Below are 21,640 nucleotides of genomic sequence, written 5' to 3' on the forward strand. Positions count from 1 at the left end.
AAAAAAAAATGGAAGGGTGATATTTAGAAGAAATGAGAGAAAATACTGTATTCACTCAACATTGAACAGAAGATCCCAGACTATCACCACTGTCTGAGAATATCCTGTATCTGTGCAATCCCTGGCAAAGCAGGCATCCCATGCTGCAGTGAGTACTGCCCTCAGCCCTGCAGAAAGGCCTGACAGACTGCCAGCCACGGGCTGCTTCTGTCTGTCTGTCTGTCTGTCATCTCCCAGAGGACAGAAAATGTGTCCAGGCACCAGACCTGACCTGCCAGTGCTCAGCTTGCTGCTTACCAGTGCAGGAATTGTAAGCAGCAGGGCAGACAGACCCAGGTGGAGACATGCAGCCTTAGGATGGGGATGAGACAGAAAAACTGCCTAAGAACATCTGAGAGGCTGAGAGTGGGATCCAAGAAACCTGGAGCACCTGCCCATGCTGGGCAGGAGACATTTCATGGTTTCTGTGGTTGGACCTTCCCACAGAACAGGTTAAATCATGGAGCAAAGATCTGTGCAACTTAAAGGCCCAGCCATGAATGTCATTGATTATGGTGTCAAATCCCACAAGGCACAAGTTCTACATGAGAGCATTAAACACATTATGGCCACAATGGCAATTGTTCAGCCTAAGCAAAAGGCAGGATTTTGGCTGCCTGTGAAACCCTTCTTTGGCCCCATTTGTGTGACACGCCTTCTGTGCTCTGAGAAAGACACAGACCATCTGGAGAAAACTCAAACCAGCAAGGAGGATCTGAGCTCAAGAAAACATCATCTACAAAGAAAGTAGGAACAAATTTGGGATTTCTGTTACGAGGTAAAGCATGCTGGGGAAATAAATGAGAGACTTTTGCACAAAGCTGTCCTCCATTATCCTTGGCAGATGGTACGAGTAGCAATGGAATAAACCCAGGATGAGGAGAATGTGTGTTAGATGTGAGCAAAGTGGTTCCAACAGTAAAAACAAAGGAGACTGGAAGGGACTGTTTAGGGCAGATATGGAGCTTTTATTACTGGAAGATTTAAGAGCAGTTTACGTAAGCTTTTGTCAGGAATGACAGCTGTAGATAACTGCCTTGGAAAAAGAGGTGAACTAGATGAGTTCCAAAGGTCCCTTCCTGCCCTATAAATCCAAGGAAAAGCTGCTTTAACAATGATTCGTCACAGAATTCTTCTTGAGACCATCTCCATAATAATGCATGAACAAACAGGATGGAAAATCAGTAAATATTTAACTTTTCTTCTCGTTTTTCAGTGTGTGGTCTTAGTCTCTAGTTGTGCCCTGCTAGCCAAATCAGTAATTTCCCTCTGGGTTAGACTGGTCATTAACATAACAGTACTTCAGTTTGGAAGACAAAGGAATACTATGCCTTCTTTCCAGATGTAAATCACTGGCTTCAGAGGAAGATCCCATAAATACTTATATGGATCTAGAGTTGAAAATGTAAAGGCAAAACTCTGCAATGGCTTCAAATGCCCTGTGTCATGCATAAGGTCCATTCTCTGCAGAAACTATCCTTGGAGAAAAACATTCTCATAGAACTACAAACTGTATCACAGTACATGTTCATAAAAAGAAATAATCAGTTTAAAAATTAATCTTAATACTGGTATCTCCTCAAAATATGTGCTTGACTTTACAACTTCAACCAATTTTTAAACATATTTTAATACTAAATATTTTATCTAATTTCCTCCTGCCTAGAGATCTAGCTTTTCCTTCCATCACTGCAGTATTATTCTATCCAGACTGTCTACTCTGCCACTTCACAATTTCTTTTTCCACTGAGTGTTGCTCTGTTACAAATTTTGTAATGTGCTTTAAGATTATTAAAAAAAAAGGGAACAAAGATAAAGAAGTTCACTGCTACTTTTTCACTATTTTCTTTGTTCACACAATCTACAGATGTTCACCAACTGCTTCTTTTTGATGGAATAAAGCACCCAAGCCCTCCATCTCCACACTCCAGATTTCATCTCAGCAGCAACAAAATAACAGGGAATGGCGCAATTGGTCTGGAATGAAAATTACGTCCTTTGTCCAATTACAAGTGAAGCAAGAAAGCAGGAAGGTGTTTTGCCAGTTCTTTGGGGTTTTTTTTTGTAGTTTTAGCAACAATCTCACAAGAGCAGATATTTAAGCAAGCCAAAGCACCAAAATCAAAAAGAGCTGTGTGAAAACCTCAGCTTCTACTTTTTAAGAATGTTCTGTCTTCATGATTATGGCAAAAGGACCAAAAACATGCAATTAATGCGATTCACAGTCTCCAAGAGCAGACAGAAAGTAAAATGAATCAAAAGGTGTTTTGTTCTTCTATGAAATTGTGTTTCTAGGCCATTCTCATTAGCTTTTAATGCCCGGGTTGCCAATGTGGGAAGCAGAGGAGGAAGGTGGAAGTGGGCTCTGCTCTGAGTCGCAGCCGGCTCCTGGCTCCCTGCCTTCCCCAAGGGCTGCACTTCCCCTGCTCTCTGCAGGCAGCACAAACCAAGGCAGCAGATTCCTTTCGAAGAAGCTGGATTCCACTCAGCCAGAAGTCCTGGCCTGACAGAAGCTTCTCACAAGGCTTATAAAAAGAAAAAAGGGAACAACCAAAGGAAAAGGCTCCAAAACCCATGACGCTCGTGATATATAGGAGCTGGCAGTGTTACTCCTGCCACTGCCAGGCTTGGGAGTTTATCTCTGCTTGATGTTATTGCCCCTCCCCACATGTGGTCAATAATTCACTCACTCCTTTCAAGCACACGCCTCAGCCCTTTCAGCCTCCCTACGCCAGTATGGCTCAGACTCTCTTTATTTTAATGGGGTTTTAACACATTGCTTTCTGAGCACTAATCCTGAATCTGTTATTTAATTCCCTGCCCCAATCCCACCTGCTGTCAGTAGCTCTCTTGGTTTCCCATATCCCACCTCAGGAAGGTTCCAAAATTTACCAGCTCTCTCGCCTTGCTCTTGAATGTTTTTATTTAGCTGCAGTCTCAGGAAGGATCCAGAGAGAAATACCACACAAGCCAAGTTCGGGCTCATCTCTCAGCTACTGAAATCCCCATCCTAGTTTTGACATGTCCTACTATGTTAAAATCACTGTTTTTCAGTAGTAAATTATTTAATTTTTTTATGGAAAAGACTTTATTTTATGCCCTGTGTCCTGTGCTTCTCTAATTTCTTCATCTTCACTACCAAAGACAGAAACACAGAATTTTCTTAAACTCAACTCTGAAAAAGCAATGCAAAAGTAGCTCCACCTACACCTGTATCTACTTTTCATGGAGGCTTAGATTTTTCTCTGTCTTCTAGGCAATTTCTGTTCTGTCTGTTATGATATACTCTCATAATGCTCCTATGTCTCACATGCCTAAAGCTATTTTTAAATATACCAACTCTTCCATTTTATTAGAAAGTGGAAGTTACTTATGTTATAAAACAGAAAAGCTTACCAAGAAAGAGATGAAGCTGATGAGTATGAATTATTTGGAAATCACTTTTAAAACTACTTCCCCAAGTAACAGTTTAAAGGCACTGTGGAGCCACACTTCATCCTAAATCTTGATACATTTCCTCCAGTCATTACAAAAGCATTAGCAGTCTGTTATTTCACACACTGGATTTTCTCCAAAGAAAACAGAGTCGAGCACCCAGAATTCAGTCCTCCAGCCCCTGCACGACACAATGTCAGTGGCAGCACTACACAGACCATGACACAAATGACTGATCAAACATCACAGATCAGAAGAGGCTTTTTTCAAGAATCACTTCCACAGAAACCCTGACATCTGGAGTTTTTCCACTGTTATGAAGACACCAATGACTTATGCAACTAACCCCCATTCTGCATCTAAGTTTGAAATCAAAATTACCTGGGGTCAGAGAAACCCTGATTCCCAATTAACAGTTTCAGATCTCCTCAATACATTTCTTTCCAAAATGTCAGAGTCTGATCACTATTATTTTAATCAAAAGTTAATAGTACTCAGCCTTTTAATACTTTGATCAGCCAAAGCAATGAGCACATAATAGCCATTCCATCCTGACTGATCAAAGTCAACACTTTCAGTTGGAAGGAAGAATAAGTTGAGGGCAAATAAGGGTTGGCTCAGAATCAGGCCAAAGCTTTTTCAGGAGACTGTTGTCCAGCTTTTAAGAAACAAGTCTGTGGCTATGGAAAGTGGTGTAATCAAATATTCATGATAACAGCAAAAAAAGTAACCTTGAGAAGAACAGAGGGTGGATGAAACAGCACTAAAATTTTTGCAAATTATCCAAAACAGGGTCAAATAATGAAGCAAAACAGCTGCTCAGTTCAAGTTGCCCTAAGTATTTAGTGCAATTTAATCTCATCCTTGGAAAATTCCATCAAGAACAGACATTTTTACGTATTTCACTCAGGTATATGCACAATAACTATTTAACTGAATTTTCTGTAAGAAGGAAAGTAACTCTTGGAATCTAAGAGGTTTGTGAGCATGTAAAACATAAAAATTATATACTTATCAAGTAGATTAAGTAATTTTTTTGTGCATGGAAAATATGTTCTGTGTTGGATTAAGAGGAAGAGAAATGATGACGACAGTTCTCTCCAAGTCTGTCAAAATATAATTACACCTGTAACTGTCTGGTAGCTGGTAACAGCACCTTCTGCAGCAGGAGAGACCTGCAACTGGGTTAGAAGCTCTTACCAGAGAAGCTCTGGTAATTGTGTGACACCATTTCAACAGTGATCACAGAGAGTGTGCTCCGGTTTCCCTCATGTAACATAATTAATACTTTCACTGCTTTTAGGCTAATTTGTATTAATAAAAAGTTTAAAAAATACAAACGTTATTTTCTCTGTTATAAATTCCAAAACAAGGAAGAACACAGTAGATATGGCAAGACATTTGGTTAACTTTGTTCCTGAAAATACACTCATACAAGCTGCAACATCAAAAAATAACTTTATATAAATTTGCTAATACACCATTTCCTACACAGCAGGAAAGCTTCAGTAATCACATTTTATCTCCTATCACTTATGCCTCCTTTCATTTACCCAGCTAATAAGCTGTAACTCAAGGCTTTCCCAGAGCACTGTGAGGACAGCACCCACGGAACACGCTCCTCACCTTGATCTCCCTCCTTATGCCAATTAAGGCACCAGCCCCAAACTTCAAAGCAGCGACAGCAAGTCCCAGCCCTGTGCCCCGAGCACTCTGCACCCCAGAGTCCCAGCCCCAGCCCTGCCCCTGACTCAGCAGCCACCTCCTCTTGCTCTCTCACTCACCTGGTTTTGGCTTCCACACCCACGGAGGCGGTGGAGCTCGCGGACTCCTCGGACACGGAGTGCTGAAGGACTGGTGTTAGCTGCTTGGTGCTCTCCACTTCTGTCTGGGCATCCTCTTCTGCAGACTGCTCTTTGACTTCTGGGTAAAAAAATACAAAAAGGAAAATATTTAATATTTTAGCTGCATGTGGAAGCTTTCCTTTGCGCAGAAAGCATCCACTTTATTTACAGACAGGTTAACCTATGTAAGTATCTTCTGCCACACAACAAAATTTGAATAGAAAATTACCAAATCTAGCTAAAACATGAAACTGGATGCTTACATTATTTCCATAACACAAAGTACCACTGTGAATTAAAGCTGTTCAATGCAATGAGGAATGGGATGAGGGGAAAACTGTTCAGTGACAAACTTCATACAAGGCTGGAGCCATTTCCATTCTCCCCACATCTCTCACGTACCTGCTGTGTCAGCCCTGAACAAACCTCACAGTGAGCACGCTACTCTGGGGTATATTAAACCCTTTTTCCTCCCCTATTACCTTTAACTTCGTTCAATTCCCTGCAAATTCATTCCTGGTTACACTAACTATGCTGGCACAGGGTTGAGGAGGTGAAGGAATGAAGGATGTGGTTCATGCCAGCTTAAACTTCATTCTGAACTGAAGGAACATAACCAATTTTTTAGCATACTTTTACATTACCTTAGTTGTTAGTCAGAAAAATATATTTATCTATAGCTGACAATGCTAGATTTGACTACAAAGTATGGTTTTAGTCTGAAATATGAAACATGCCACTGTCTGTGCAACTTTAAACCCTCTTCCCAATCACTTCCCCCTTTGCTTCGAGTGAGGACAGAAGGACATGGCAAAGCGCTGCTCCAAGTGCACCAGAATGCACAGAACAAGGTTCAAGGCTGTACAGCAAGAGAATTTGGTGTTTCTGCACTCCTCTGTACTTTGATTTGAAACCTAAGCAACATAAAAATCACAAGACTCTGACAGATGTGCTTTGACATTTCCAGCTTAAGATACATGTGCCTCATCCTGCCTGCGTCCATGGCTTCTAGATCTGTCTCACAGCAGTGCCATTTTGGTCCCCTTCAAAATTCCCAGTGAACATGGGTCTGAGCTCAGAGGCCAGTACAAACAGCTCTTGCAAAGTAGTCCAGTTAGAGTAAAGCAGCAGATTATTTAGAAAAATTCAGCAGAAGATGCATTCACATTTTTTTAAAAATTAACATACATGTCAAAATATAATTAAATATTGCAAAGGATAAATGACAAGTGGAGAAATGAAAGGGTAGAAGAATCTGCCACATGGGTGGGCACGCATAAAAACCTGCTACAAGCTTTAATCTTATAAATAAAACCAAGAAAAGAGAGGAAAATTCTCAGAACGTAAAACTGTGCAGCTTGGTCTGAAATACTGAAATCATATGCCTGCTACAGCACATGGAAAATGGGAAATCTGTCCTGTTTCATGAACAGAGATTTGAAATAAGATTTTTATTTAACCTAAAGTGAACTCATTTAGGAAGACAATGTACAACATTTAAAACCCTCAGTGAACACCTCAAACCATAGTGATGAGAAACACAACATTAAGAAAAAAAAAAATCCTGGTTATGACTGAGTGTTCCAAGTATTTATCTGAGCTGGTATAAATTGAAACTGTATCTCCTACTTCAGTTAAACAACTCAGTAACATACATCTGAAATGGTTTTTGGACACCTGAAATATCCAAACGTTACTATCTGTCCAAAATCCCAATGGCTTGTGTTAAACCCCTTTCATCAACTTATTCTGAATAAACATGCTGGATCATGATTTGACACTAAACAAATATCCCCTTGGGAATGCATCCCTTGTAATAGTAAATGTCTCAGTACGGAAAACAAAACAAAATAAAGCCAAACCCCACACCCTCAGTTTCTGGCACATCTGAACAAACATCCCTGGATGTTTCCTGGATGAAGATTCCCAAAGCAGGCAGTGTCCAGCGGAGCCATTCACAACGGTCCGCGGTGCGTTTCCAAGAATGTTGGATCTAAAGGACAATTTTGTGCCAGCAACCCCCAAATTTCTAAATGCAACCTCAATGAAGAGAGCAAAACATAAACACCTAGAAGACAGGCAGATGCCAAAGCACTCAGAACAAAACCCACAGCACAGCCCAGGACAGCCACGCCTGAAGTGCTCCAGGAAGACCACCGGAAACCCTGGCCCTGCTCTGATCCATCCTGGCCACTTTCTTTAACCTAGTTAAACTATGCAAAAGGAACTCTGGCTTGATTGTGTGCCTGCTGAAACTTTCAATCAAGTAACGGAAAAAAGCCATTTACTCTGTGCCAGCTTTCAGCTCATTACCATGACTGGGCAGCCAGCACACCGGGAAGGAGAAGTTCAGGGGCGCTCTCAGTCACTCCCAGGAACTCTGGGCTGTGTGAGAAGACACAGATTGTTTCACTACACATGACAACTATATGAGTTTACATCCTTATGGTGCATTTCCCCTGCTGTTTGCTTCTCCAGAGAAGGAGGGACCCAAATTATACTAAACGAGACAAACAACATCTCAGTTGCTGTCTCTGCAATAAAGCAAACTGTGCCTCAATATGCCGTTGGAAGACTGAAAACATGGTGCTCACTAAACAGTAAGGAAAATTTGTGTGTTACTTCTGAAAAAACTTTGTGAAAGTTTTCCTGAAGAAGATATAGGAAGAACAGGAGCACTGCATTTTATGGGTCAAATTCTTAGAAGATGGATCCCAGCACTGGCCTGGTGAGGGGACATCTCAGATACACCTCAGAGATGTTCTTGGAAGCACCTGGCACATAATGTTTAATGAACATCATCAGATTTGGTTATGACATTCTACTTTGAAGCTACTGGGAATGAAGGATCCATGGATGATTAATAAATGGGAAGCTCATTTGCAGATTCATACGTAATGCTTTATTTTGCATCCTCTTTTCATGATCGTTTCTGGCACAATGAAGGTCTTGCCTACGTATAGTGAGTTAGTGGGGAGACTGAGATTTAAAAAACCTAGCTGTACAATTCTCCAGTGTCCCTAGGTTATTTTTAATGTCATTATCCTTTTCTAAAACTTTAGGAAAATATTAGGAAACGCTGCACTTAATTTTTTTTTTATTACTTAAATACAATTTTGTTTTTTATTACTTAAATACAATTACATCCAGAGTTCTTTCTCACCTGGCTGCTGAGGACAGAAAAGCTTACTTTTCTTATTAAAAGAAAACCCCCAGAAGTACAAGGACTAAAGTTCCTGTCCATATGGGCCACCAAAAGGCTTGAGACTTCCACATTCTATCCAACTTAAGTAACTCACAGAATGACATCTGGTAGAGGCAGGAAGGCAGCCCAGACCCACCTTGTCCAAACCCCTGCTCAAGCAGGGCCACCAGAGCCAGCTGCCCAAATGGTTTTTGAGCATCTCCAAGGATGGAGACATGAAATACAAAGGAAAAAAATCAAATTGCCTACCACTGACAGGGGACAGATATGCAGGGAAGTCACTGGGACTGGTAAGATTTATAACATGTGTATTAAATTTCTCTTTTAATTAACACTTCCTTCACATTAGCTTCAGTAATACGTATACAGTGGTGAAAATACAATCCTTAGCTTTTACACTATTCAGGTTTTAATTTGGGTTTTTTCAAGAAGGAGAAAAACACAGAGGTTCAAAGACTTCTTGTTATTTTTATTCCCCTTTATAGAGCAGAATGCAGAGAACAATCAAACAAAATAACAAACAGCACACAGCACCCTGAGCTGATTGACTACCCACCTTCCTAACCAGCTTTCTAGGAGCTGGTCTCCTTATTTACACATCTTATGTAGAGATTTACAACATTCTGAGCAATAATTGTGTTGATAATTTCCTGTTTTCCTGCTCTATCTTCAGAGCCCTTGGAAACCTCTCCCCATGTGAGACACACATGGGACCTGCAGGCTCAGGAGGGAAGCCCTGGTTTGTGTAAACCCCCCTGTGGCAGGGCTTGTGGAAAGCAGGAAGCTGGGGATGGCTGGGATTTTATTACACCACCACAGCTTTCTTTGGGGATGTGATGAAGCAACATCAACTTAAGATCTAAAACATTATTTTGTTACAAACAATCCCTTTCTGTTTTCATAAGGCCCCATTCTACAAGTTACCTGGGTAAACATAAAGCAAAATAAGGAGATGTATGTGTGGGCTCTGCTGTGGCAATCAGGCAAAGGACAGACATCAGCATATCAAAAAGGCTTTCTTCTACATACTCAGAAACTACCTGTCAAGTCAAAACCTAAAAATACCGTGAGAGTTCTACCAGAAAAAATATCTTTAAAATACCATAATACTCATTATGAAGTGACACTTAAAAAAAAACCCCACCAAACAAAACCCAAAGAGCTGTCATAAACATTAAATTAATATTCTACTACTAAATTAATATTTAGGTGCAGCAGGTTGACTATTTAACTACTTTACTGTCAGACCTACTGATCAGGCAGACAATGAAGCACATGTCATGAGCTTCCAAAACTTTCACTAAGAACACCAAGTATTGCAGGCTGGAAAATACCAAGATCACCAAACACAGTCGGGACATCCCAGGGGTCTCAACTGTTGCCTACCAAGATGTTCTGAGAGAGGGAGTAACGAGGTTTTGAAGGCAGCCACAGCTATTTTTGCACAAGGTAAAGGGGTAGTGCTGTGTCAGGAAACAGCCAACGGGACCAGGTGCTTTACACAGCCCCACGGGGTCTGCAGATCTACAAACACACCAAAATGCTCCAGGAGTTTTGACAGATAAAAACCAGGTCAGTGTAGCAACAATATGAAAAGAAACCTTAACAAGGGAATGCAAACTACGAATTTAAAATGCCTACCTGTCCTGGGCTTGGCCAGCATAATCAATTTTCTTTTTAGTATCGGGTATGGCGCTGAGTTTCGGATTTAGGATGAGATTTAATTTTGGTAACACACTGAGGTTTTAGTTGTTGCTAAACAATGTTTACTCTAAAGCAAGGACTCTTCAGTTTCCCATGCTCTGCCAGCAAAGAGGTGCAAAAATAACCCAGGGGAGGGCATGGCCAGGACAGCTGACCCCAGCTGGCCAGAGGGATACTCCACACCATGGAACATTACACCCAGTAGATCACAGAATGGTTTGACTTGAAAGGGACCTTAAAGATCATCCAATTCCAACCTCCTGCCATGGGCAGGGACACTAGACCAGGTTGCTCAGAGCCCCATCCAACCCATCCTTGAACACTTAGGGGGATGGGGCAGCCACAGCTTCTCTGGGGAACCTGTACCAGGGGCTCACCACTGCTCCAATCTCAACCCTGGGTTTTTACCTTGATCCAGTTCTCCTTCCTCTCCCCATGGGGCAGGGGCTGAGGAGGCACCTGTGTGGTACTCAGCAGACAGCTGGGATAAACCATGACACTGCCCAGTACTATAATTAGCAAGTTTCACTCACTGTCCCAGTTTAGGAACAAAACAAGTGTCCACTACTCAGAGTTCATAATTCTGTTACTGCTCTGGACATAATGTGATAGCAACATCACTTCTCCTGCCAGTGGCTGAGGAAATCACATGCACAGATCTCTTAGGTGCAGAACTCTTTTACAATAATCTAAAAGAGGGTAGTTTTAGGTTACTATTAGAAAATAATTCTTCTTGTGAAGGTGGTGAGACTTTGGCACAGGCTGCCCAGAGAAGCCGTGAATGCCCCATCCCTGGAAGTGCTCAAAGGCCAGGTTGGATGGGGCATTGAGAAATGTGGTCTACAGGTCCCTGTCCATGGCAGGGGGGCTGGAACTGGATGATCTTTAAGGTCCTTTCTAATCCAAGCTGTTCTATAATTCTCTGATTTACATACTGCAACAGGTGCTAGATGGAGACGAGAAGAAAACCATCAGTTAGTTATTCTTGTTCTGCACATTTCACTGTGTACTTTGATACTTTTCATTCAAATGAGCTCTTAACTGCTCTTAACTGTAAAATACATTTAGTACAGAAAATAAATGAAAATTTTGGATTAGTTATAAAATAAAAACAAGATTCTCAATGTAGGACCATTTGAAGTGTAATTCTAGTCTCCCAAAAAACATGAAACCATATTATGGATAACCATAACATGGAATCTCCACGACTGAGGAACTTCCTAAGCCAGGAGTGGTATCCAACAGCACTCACCTGATTATTTTTCCACTAATTTGTTTAGGTCTTCTTGAAATCAATATCAAGTGGTTCATGCCCAAAGCATCCAGGAACAATGAATTCTGTAATTGCAGCAGATGCTGAGTGCAAATGCACCTGCCCCTGCACTCTATGAACACCACCTGATGTCCCCTAATTTCTGTGTTGCACAACAAAATGAGTCATTGTGCCCTATCCATTTTCTCCATACCACTCATCCTTTTTTGGACCCTATTACATTTCTCCTCAGTGAAATCACTTCAGATTGAAGGTTTTACCTTAACTGATCCCCATACAGAAGCTATTACTTACTTCTTGTCATACTTGTTGGCCTTTCCTGTACTTTCCCAATTACAGCTCATCCTTTTGGAGAAGGCAAAGCAGAACTGCACGTGGCATTCAACATGCCAAGGGTTTATAAAGCAACAGTAAAAAGAGAAAAAAATCCCTCGCTGATGCTTCATTCCACTTATCCCTTTGCCAGTAATTCCTAGAATTTCCTTCTCTCTTTAACTTATGAAAGCTTCTGCAACTCTCAGAAGAACTGAAGCACCACTTGCTCAGGTAGCAAAAGCTATTTGAGAGTGATTTTTGTTTATATAAAAGCACGATGGTAATTTTGCCCTGTGTGTTCTTTTACTACTACTGAATTAAGAGTAATTTAATGGGTACCTCTCTTTTATTATCCTAAATAAGTTCATTTTACCTACTACATTCTTCCCCTTTGAACCTGACCTAGAAAAGGGCTACCAGGGTAGGTGTCAGTGGTACTCCAACACCAGTCTGATTTATAGTGTGATTTTAGTTCATCAGCAGTGAATTTCCCTTCTATTTCTTTTACCCAACTGAAGCGTCATCCTCAACACAGCATTACTGTAAAAATTAAGACAAGTCTACAGAATTAGCAAGTGGTTCCTGCTCATGGCAGAAGAGATGGAACAAGATGATCTCTGAGGTCCCTTCCAATCTAGACCATTCTGTGATTCTATGAACTAAAACATACACAGAGCAGCCCCTCTTTCCAGTGAGGAGAAGAGCATATAGCACACAAAGCACATGTAACTATTTCAATGTATTTGAGTGGTAATGGCCATGCAGATCTTCCATCACATCACTAATGACACAGCAGCAGAGTTAAACATCAAGGTAATGGAGAAGTGGAAAATTCTAGGTCCTGGGAAACTTTCAAAACCTGTTGGATTACGTTTAACAAAGCATTCGTTTGATACCAAAACTGCAAAACCACTACTGAATAAATAAGCAAAACCAGAAAAGTTGCATTTCAGAAATAACCTCCAGAATGGAAAACTCAGTGAGGTTAAAACTGATTTGGAATTAACAGATTCCAGCTTTCAAAACACCTGAGACAGAGATATCAGCCAGAAGGTAAAAAAATCAGATTTTTCTAAATGGCCCATTTTAAGTGTGCATGATGATAAATGGCATTATTGAGTAAGCCCACAATGGTTTAAATGCAAATATGAAGTAACCTCCTGTTTTGTTTGCTTTCCTCATTACAAACAAATTACCAGAATATAAAGCAAAAATAATAAGATGCTTATAATAGTTACAACAACATGTTTCAGTTCTGCTAATTTTTCCAGTGGCTGAGCAGGTAAGAGTCAGCAGCACAAGAAAGAAGAAATTACTCCTTTTCTAATGAGTACATAGAATATTAGTTGCCTTAAAAATATTTAGGTGCATTTCTAAGCACCTATTTGCCACAAATTGTACGGCCAAGTTTAATCTACAAGAAAGACCTCAGTGATGCTAATTCTTCCCTTCATTAATTTGAGAGAGAATGGGTGGTAAGGATGAGGCCAAAATATCTGCCTGGATTTTTAAACTGGATTTTGGTATTAAAACACATTGTCAAGAGCTTTTGCCATTGATTCACCCAGACCAGGACTTGCTCTCAGGTGTGTTTTGCTTTGCTTCAATGAGAGGCTCTACTCAGTATGGTTCATATGACTGCAAAAGGATGCCTGTACTTCCTTTAATAAGCAGGATATTGCAGAATTTTCTTCTCTAGGAAAGTGCTTTTCAGGCTGCTTCAAAGTTGATGAGACTCTGAATTAGTCCAAAATTCCCTGGCAACTTCTGCATTAATAACTTCCCTCCACTGAGAAGTGTTTGTTCTGGTTCTTCAGTGCTTTTTCCAGAGACAAATGAGTCTGGTCAGAGGAAGCTCCATCTTTAGGAAGTTAATGTAAAGTCCAACAAGAATTGATCTGGCCAGGCAACGTCACTGGGTCTGATAAAAATGTTACCAACAACAATAATGTAGATAAGGAACTACTGGTTGACAAAACCATCCAGGATCTTTTATGTATTATCAGAAGCCTCTCAACACCATGGGGACTTGAGGGGCTGGTAGAAAGCACTGCTGTAAGAGCTGGCTGACATGGGATGGATAGTTAACAAAATAAATACCTGACCCAAGAGATTCAGCAGTTCAAATAAACTTATTTTATTGCATTTCTCCCAGATCTGAACCTCAACATTTTTATGGGACACAGACAGGAAGAACTACAGACTCTAGAATGAGTTGGGATATTTCACAAGTGTTCTCCAAAAAAAGAAAAAAAAAGGGAATAATCAGATAATTAACATACAGAATTCAGTTTCAACTTAAATGCAGAGCCAAGAAAATATCAAGTACAGAAACTTGCTGAAACTAACAGAAGATGGGGAAAAGAAACAGAAGCCAAGTCTTCATTAGTAGCAAAAGGGCTACCAAACCTACAGTAAGCATATCAGGAGCTTCTTGGTGTATTATTTCTTTCTTTGGATTAGCAGTTTTATATTTGCATATATCCCTGTGCACAAAGCCCCATGCATTCCAGAATTTTCTGGTTTGTATATTCTTGGCCATGAGAAATTCACTTACCAGAAGAAAACTGTTCTTACAGAGATGAGGAGCACAAGAGGATCCAGAAGGGAACACACAGCATTTTGCAGCAAATAGTATTTTACTGATAACCAGAAAGGTGGAAGGTGTTGACAGCTGGAAGGTTTGACAGGACCAGAGGCACCAGGCACAAACAAAAACACAAACAAAAACACAAACCAAAACAGAGGCTCCCTCTGAACATCAGGAAACCCTTTTTTTTCTGTGAAGGTGCCTGAACATTGGCACAGGTTGTGCAGGGCAGGCTGTGGAGCCTCAAGCCTTGGAGATAAAAGCTGTCTGGACATGGTCCTGGACAGCCAGCTCTAGGTGACCCTGCTGGAGCAGGGCTGTGGAGAAGATGATCCCCAGAGGTCCCAGCCATCCTTAATCATGCTAAGATGCTGTGGTGCCAAAATGATGGGAAGAATGGGAAACCACAACATCAGCTGGCTAGAGAAACACCAGTGTAACATCACTGGGGGAACCACAGCGAAGAAAAATGAAGGAGCAGACAGCTGGAAAGAGCAATACAAAGCTGAAGAGCAGAACAGACATGAAGTGAGGAGCCAAAGGATCAGCAAGAGAGACAGGGCTGGTGGGTAAATGAAAGGAGTCTGTCCTGAGGTTTACAAGAAGCTGAAAATCTATTGATTCAGTAGAAGCAGTTGTCAACACCCTTTTTTCAGGAAAAAAAGTTTACTTAGCTCCAAACAGCTCTTTTTTTCCAAATTCCAGAATTTCCTTTCTCCGATTCCAAATCCCTCCTCCTCTCTTTCCGTCCTTAAGAATTCATCTACACCAAAGGGAACTTAGTACTTGGCAGAAAAGGGACAGGGCTCAGGAATTGCTGCAGTTGGCAGGAGAAGCAGCCATACTGAACTGATCAGAGCAGCACACGGCTCACCCTGCTCTGCTTCCAACTCTGCCTCACTTCACATGTGAGATTACAGAATTTTGGGAAGGGCAGTAACTTGTTTCCCGAACTGCAATTAAAATTACTGTGCCTCAGCATTGCAAAAGAGCCCCTTTGGGAAGAATTTTTGTCTTTTTCTTTTTTATTTAAACAAACATTTGTGTCAACATTACAAATGGAAATAATGTTTAGTACTTGCACACTCTTTGCTTTTTCCCCCCATGAAAGATTTGACAGCTACCAAACCTAAGATTTCTTTATCTTAGGTGGGATTATATGGGGCATATCCTTTTTTCCCTCCCTGTGAGAGGAGTTCTTACTCCTCCTGCATTGCTCCCTTCTCCCTAAAAGCAGAGCTCATTATACGTAATACAACATCAGTAACATGAACTTCTCTCATTTTATGAAGCTTAATTGAATAAAACAAAACAGAAACAACCTCAAAAATCCAAAGTCGCGCAGTAAAAGAACTCCTGATTATTCTCAACATATGAATCAAACAATGGAAAGGAAGCTAGGAACACAGAGACTCAAAATATGTCACAAATCACAGGTCAAGATCTTCAGACATTTAATTTCAACTTCTGTAATATTACTATATTGTGTTTTGGTTTGCCAACTACTGCAAAAATTTTCTGGCAAGACCATTCTTTGCAAGCAAAGAAAACAAAACCCTTTTCTAGTTGAAGCAAAAATTAATAAACTAGTATAGAAATACCCTTCAATTTAATCAAGACAGTTTTAAACAGAGAAACAAACTGAGATTATTCCTTCTCCCACATTTTGTACTAACTCAGGTAAGTGCTTAGAGTAAGTTTTAGAGGCAGCACCCTTTTCAGATAATATGATTAAACCTCTAGCAAGTCACATGGTGCCCAGCTTTTAAAATAACATAATTGTGATTCTGTCTCTATCAAACTGCTCAACATGATAATGCTCTTTCAAGTCTATTTTGGTTCCCCTGCACAAATGGGATTTCAGACATATGTATTTTTACTAGGCATCTTTTCAGTGCGGAGCACAGTCTGTAAATCCATCCTGGGCTCAGCACTGAAGTGATGGTGCCTCACTTCCAGCAGCAGACTTGCTGGAGTCTTGGCCCATGGGGATTTCCAGCACAGTGCTCCTACTGCCCACACCTTTAGAAATGGGTATCAGCCACCTGTGACACTCAGGATTATTCTAATGAAAGACAATGGAGAGAATTATCTATATGCACTCTCAGAGCCTTAAAAATAATTATGTGTTCTTCTCTCTTCTGAATCAGAAACTGCTCTCATGTTTCTGTTGAGTAACTCTGTTAAAAATGACAAAAGCAAAAAAAACAAAATACAGCTATCACTGAATTCCCTACACAGTAGTGCACCAGTTGTTAGGTTTGAATTTGTATTTGGGGTCTTTTTATTTTTCTTAAACATATTTAAAATTTATAAAACTTATCACTTTAAGGGGATACTTTTTGTCCCCTTTGCTGACTTTCATAAGAATGCTTCTACCACACAGGATAGGCACAGTAATCATCATCATAAAGTAATAATAATGATGGAATAATAGCATTAGAACTAGTCTTCCTTTACCCTGCTCTGTTTTTCTACACATAAATACTTGCTCCAACTTTTTCACTTATATATTAATTTATTAGCCTATTAACTACTAATTACCTACTTGCAGAACCTGCAAAAGATCACCCAAGTTCACTACCACCAGCAGTTTTATTTGCAGGGGCGGAAAAACAAAGGGCAGAATAAAACAATGAAACATCCCTGAATTAAGCTTTAATTTAGGTTCCCTCCTAACACATGCCATTAACACTTGAATTCAACACAAGTTGTGACTACACACTCCAGACACTCCCCAAAGCCTCGAGTCACAAGCACAAAGACTTCCCAGCATCATTCCACATCTAGCAAGGAGGAAGCAAACCAGCACACATGAAGCCCATCCTCAGGAGAATTTCAGCCTCCTCCTCCTCCTCTGTGGCTTTCACCAGAGCAGACAAGCTCCTGCTTGGCCCATGAAAAATGCTGCTGCAAAAATGGCTCTTCTCAGGTTCTCTACTTGTTGTCCCTATAAATCTTCACTAAGCACAGATCCTCATCTTCATCTTTAAGGACTTCTACCCCCTCTACTCAACAGCTCTGAGAGACCTGGACAACTCCCTTAACCCAGCTGGCACTTCCAGGCCATTTCTGCCCTGACCAACAGCTTCTGCTGTTCATGTCTCTGTGCTTCCTTCCACTTCTCTCAATACACTCACAGGGCCACCTAATTAAATTTATACACCCTTAGATCTCAATTTTCATTAAGCATTTTCAAGGCTTCTTTCTGTCAAGCCAACAAAGTTCTGCTAAGTGGCCACAGCATCATCTTTCCTGGTGGGTTTCATCCTTCTACACTCAGACTCTGGTTAAAACAGGGAAATGGCTACAGACACGTGCCTGGCAAGGAGATGACAGCTCTTCACCATGGCCTTTATCTCATGTGCTGGCTCATCTGCTTGTCTCTTTAGGCTCCTGAACTGCCAGAACAGAAATCACAAACTGTTTCAACAGTACTGGGTCCAGAACAATGAGCTCCCTCTGGTAACTGAAGCATTTGGGTACCACCACAACAAATATTTACTGAGGCAAGAACAGAGATTTATCCGTTTCCTAAGCAGCAGCAGGAAGCATTAGCATTTGGTTATCCTGGTTATCCCTTTGGTATATAGTCTGCTGTAGTTAGCTGAAGACACAGGTCAATAAGTAGTAGTGTATTTTGGCAGGTACTCCAAAAACAGCAGCTGCCACTTCAGAGCATTTATTTTTGTTAGATACAGCCTTGCAAAAGTAGGAAAAGAAGCTCTACATATCTACACTATAAAGAGAATCCCATTACACTATTTAAAAATAATAGCTTCAATAGCTTTAAATTAATATAGGTTTAAATATTAAGGTTTAAATCTGCCCAAATGGCACATCTCGTACTACAAAATGGAAGAAGTATTTCTTGTCTACCAAAGTCCTGCATAACTAAATGCATTTCTGAGAGAGAAGCAATACCCAGAGAGCATTAGCACTATAATCTCAGTACCTGTTTCCACAGTGTTTTCTGTTTCTGCTGCCTCCAAACCATCCATACTGTCTTCATCCTCCACTGCAGTTTTTCCTCTACTCCGAGGCCTGCAAACATAAAGAGGAAAAAATTCTTAGACTGAAAGCATTTGTAAAATTAGGATTTAAATCACTTCATTTCGAGGGATGAATGTCAGCACTTAATTATGTAACTTTCAAGCTAACCCATTACTTCAGTCTTGTACAAACTGGAAACTTCTAGGTTTATGTCCCCAGGAAGGTACACATGAAACAGCAGCTGGCCCCTTAAGTTTCTCTGATTCTTCTTACAAGAAAAATACAATGACGAACTTTTTCTGATCAAACAACAGACTAACTCAGCCAGATTTTGACACAAGCATCCTATGTGCTCCATGTAAAATTTAACTACAGAGAGGTAAGAGAGAACAGTATCCAAAATCTGGGCAGCAGCTACTACAAAATAGAGACTGATCCACGCAGAGCATCCTTGGAAGAAATTTCTATAGAATAATAATGATGCTAAAGCAATGAAACTGAAACACATATTATTTTCAGTGAAACAATATTTTGACACATGAAGTAAAATGTTATGAGAGATGACTAGATGTCATCACATTAAAAAAAGTCATCACGTGAGGACAGCCTGTCAAAACTAAAATACCTGGCAGATTTGTTTCAATTTCAACCAAGGTCTGACGGAAAGCAGACAGGTTTGTGCCACAAATTCCAGCCTTTTTTCCCTGCCTGGCTCTTCAGTAACTATCATGGTGGGCTGTTGAGAAGCCCAGGCATCCAGATTCCCAGCTGTTCAGCAGCCCATTTGAAAGGGAGCCAAGAGCTTGGCAACTCGCCTCCCAAATTTTCAGGCTACTTGGCAACCTGCCTGGCATGCTGACGGAAAGCCTGGGAGACCCTGGGAGCTTCTGATTCCAAGTACACAAATTTTGAGCAGTTTGGGGCATCTCAGCAGTTCCAATGTCCAGAGCTCCCAGGCAACCATTCACCCAACCAACACGCCTTGAATCGGCAGGCCAGCACACGGGCACCCCGCCTGCCCCCCCAGACAAAACCCCTCCAGTTCCTCTTTCACAGAGCATTCTGAAAGGTTTGGGTTTAGTTCTGCATTGGGGAGAAAAGGTTTTGGGTTTTTTCTGAAGCGATTAAATCATTCCAAAACCAGCATTTCCTTTTTTTGTACAGTCTGTTATAGAACTGTGGTCCATCCAAACTATTTCCGCAGGACTGGATCTGCTACATCAGCTACAGAAGAAATGCTATCATGCAATGCCTTTGGTTCTCTTGGATCAAAGAACTGGGCAGAACTGGAACCATCTCTGGAATCTGTACAGGTTGCTTTCCTGCTAGAAGAGGATTGATTCTCTTGGACTACCTAGCAAGACAACCCCTTCAGATTGTGTTTGGACCATTTTACTCTCTGTGAAGGAGGAAAAGAAGAATTAAAATGAGGCTCAAACCAAAGTCTGAAAACCTCCCACTCAATTTACAAAGGAGCTGGGTGAAAGGGAAAAGCAAGAGGAGATTAAGGACAGGAGGACTTTTCTTGGCATCCCTATAAATTTTTTTCAGGATAATGCTGAAAAACGTGAGCACAGATGGAATCCTAGGGATTACAAGGTTATTGCTCCCCTTGCCTGCTTATCCATAAGCACTGACAGCACATCCAGAACACACAAAATAAGTAACACTCTTCTTATGAGAGACAGAAGAATCCCCTTCACTTATTTGCCACTTCACAAGCTCCCAGAGTAGTCTCTTAAAACCCACGTTTCACAGAAATTCAAACCAAACTGTCTTGCACTGCTCCCTGCAGCCACAGCATCAGCCCATCCAGGAGTAGTGACCAGTGAGCTGGCCAGAACAGGGACATGTTTTGGAAGTGGGAAACACACAAACACTGCTGGCAGCAGCATCTGAGATGGTCAGAGAGATCAATTCCCAGCCATAACAAAAAGCAAATGGAATATCACAGCCACTGGACGCTCCCAGAGTAGTCTCTTAAAACCCACGTTTCACAGAAATTCAAACCAGAATAAACTGCACAGTGACAAGACGAAACTGTCTTGCACTGCTCCCTGCAGCCACAGCATCAGCCCATCCAGGAGTAGTGACCAGTGAGCTGGCCAGAACAGGGACATGTTTTGGAAGTGGGAAACACACAAACACTGCTGGCAGCAGCATCTGAGATGGTCAGAGAGATCAATTCCCAGCCATAACAAAAAGCAAATGGAATATCACAGCCACTGGACAGAACAGGCTCTTCCAGCAAGACTGAGATACAGCAAGGAAGGTAACACTCCTCTAACACTGAGAAAAACAAAGCAGCAGGTAAAGAAGCCAAAAGCATTTAAGCATTAAATTTCCTGTAGCTCTCACAACATCCCAGCACATCATCCAGCACCAGTGAAAGGACAGGAATGCAGGTGAGTGAAAACACTTCCCTTGGTGCAGGAATGCTCAAAAGCTTTACAGAACACAATCAGCTAAGGACAGGGATTATTTCTAAATCCTATCCCAATTATTCTTCTACCAACTACCTGTCTGCAATGCAAAGTTACAAGTCCATACTAAACAAGGATTACTGCAAAATCATCACAAACATAAATGGTAATTCTACTTTTTCACAGATACTCCTTTTCAGTATTCCCCAACACAACCCTGGACGCAAAACTTGCTGGATAGTGGAAGATGATGATTGTTCATGTTTATTTAATAATTTACAGATGAGTTTAGATTTTCTATTGAACTACAGTTCATGTATTAAACACCAAAGTACCTCACAAAGTCTTTTTAAACATTTTGTTTAAACAAGAGCAGTATTCACACCTTGAACTCCCTATCGTATTTTAGGAACCTATTTAACACCAAGGAAAAGCAGAGGTTTCAACTAATTAAACATAGCTGCTTCTTTCAGCAGAAGACATAACCACGTCTGGTGTTTCCTTGCCATTCCCCTCCCCCAAATATTCTACAAAAAGCCTTCTTAATGTGGTGCAGCTTTTTAAATAAAACTGAAGAAACAGTGGAAAACACGGTAGATTATATCAGTAACTTATTTTTGCTGCTTACATTCTTTTCCCAATCACCAGAAGAGATTTTATAGCCTACAAATTTATGTTTGGCTTAGAGCAAAAAAATAACTCAAGTCAGAAAACAGTGAAATATACACTGTACTGACAACTATAATTTAATGTTTCCACAGCAAATGCCGTTTGAGAAGGCCATATAGCACACCTAATCGCTGCAATCAGCATTTGTAA

General features: G+C 40.9%; 1 protein-coding gene across 15 annotated transcripts in view; it reads right to left on the minus strand.

Moving 5' to 3' along the window:
* The window catches only part of KMT2C (lysine methyltransferase 2C), a 187,442-nt gene that overhangs the window by 124,398 nt on the left and 41,404 nt on the right, over positions 1-21,640 (minus strand). For all 15 annotated transcript variants that reach the window (XM_041486406.1, XM_041486454.1, XM_041486464.1 and 12 more), the window contains 2 exons: positions 18,361-18,449; positions 5,259-5,397 (listed from right to left, as the gene is read on the minus strand). In XM_041486406.1, coding sequence (XP_041342340.1) covers positions 5,259-5,397; positions 18,361-18,449 — 228 coding nt within the window. The remainder of the gene's footprint in view (positions 1-5,258; positions 5,398-18,360; positions 18,450-21,640) is intronic.

Source organism: Pyrgilauda ruficollis, unplaced genomic scaffold, assembly GCF_017590135.1.
Source record: "Pyrgilauda ruficollis isolate IOZ18807 unplaced genomic scaffold, ASM1759013v1 scaffold12, whole genome shotgun sequence".
In the NCBI taxonomy this organism is placed as follows: Eukaryota; Metazoa; Chordata; class Aves; order Passeriformes; family Passeridae; genus Pyrgilauda; species Pyrgilauda ruficollis.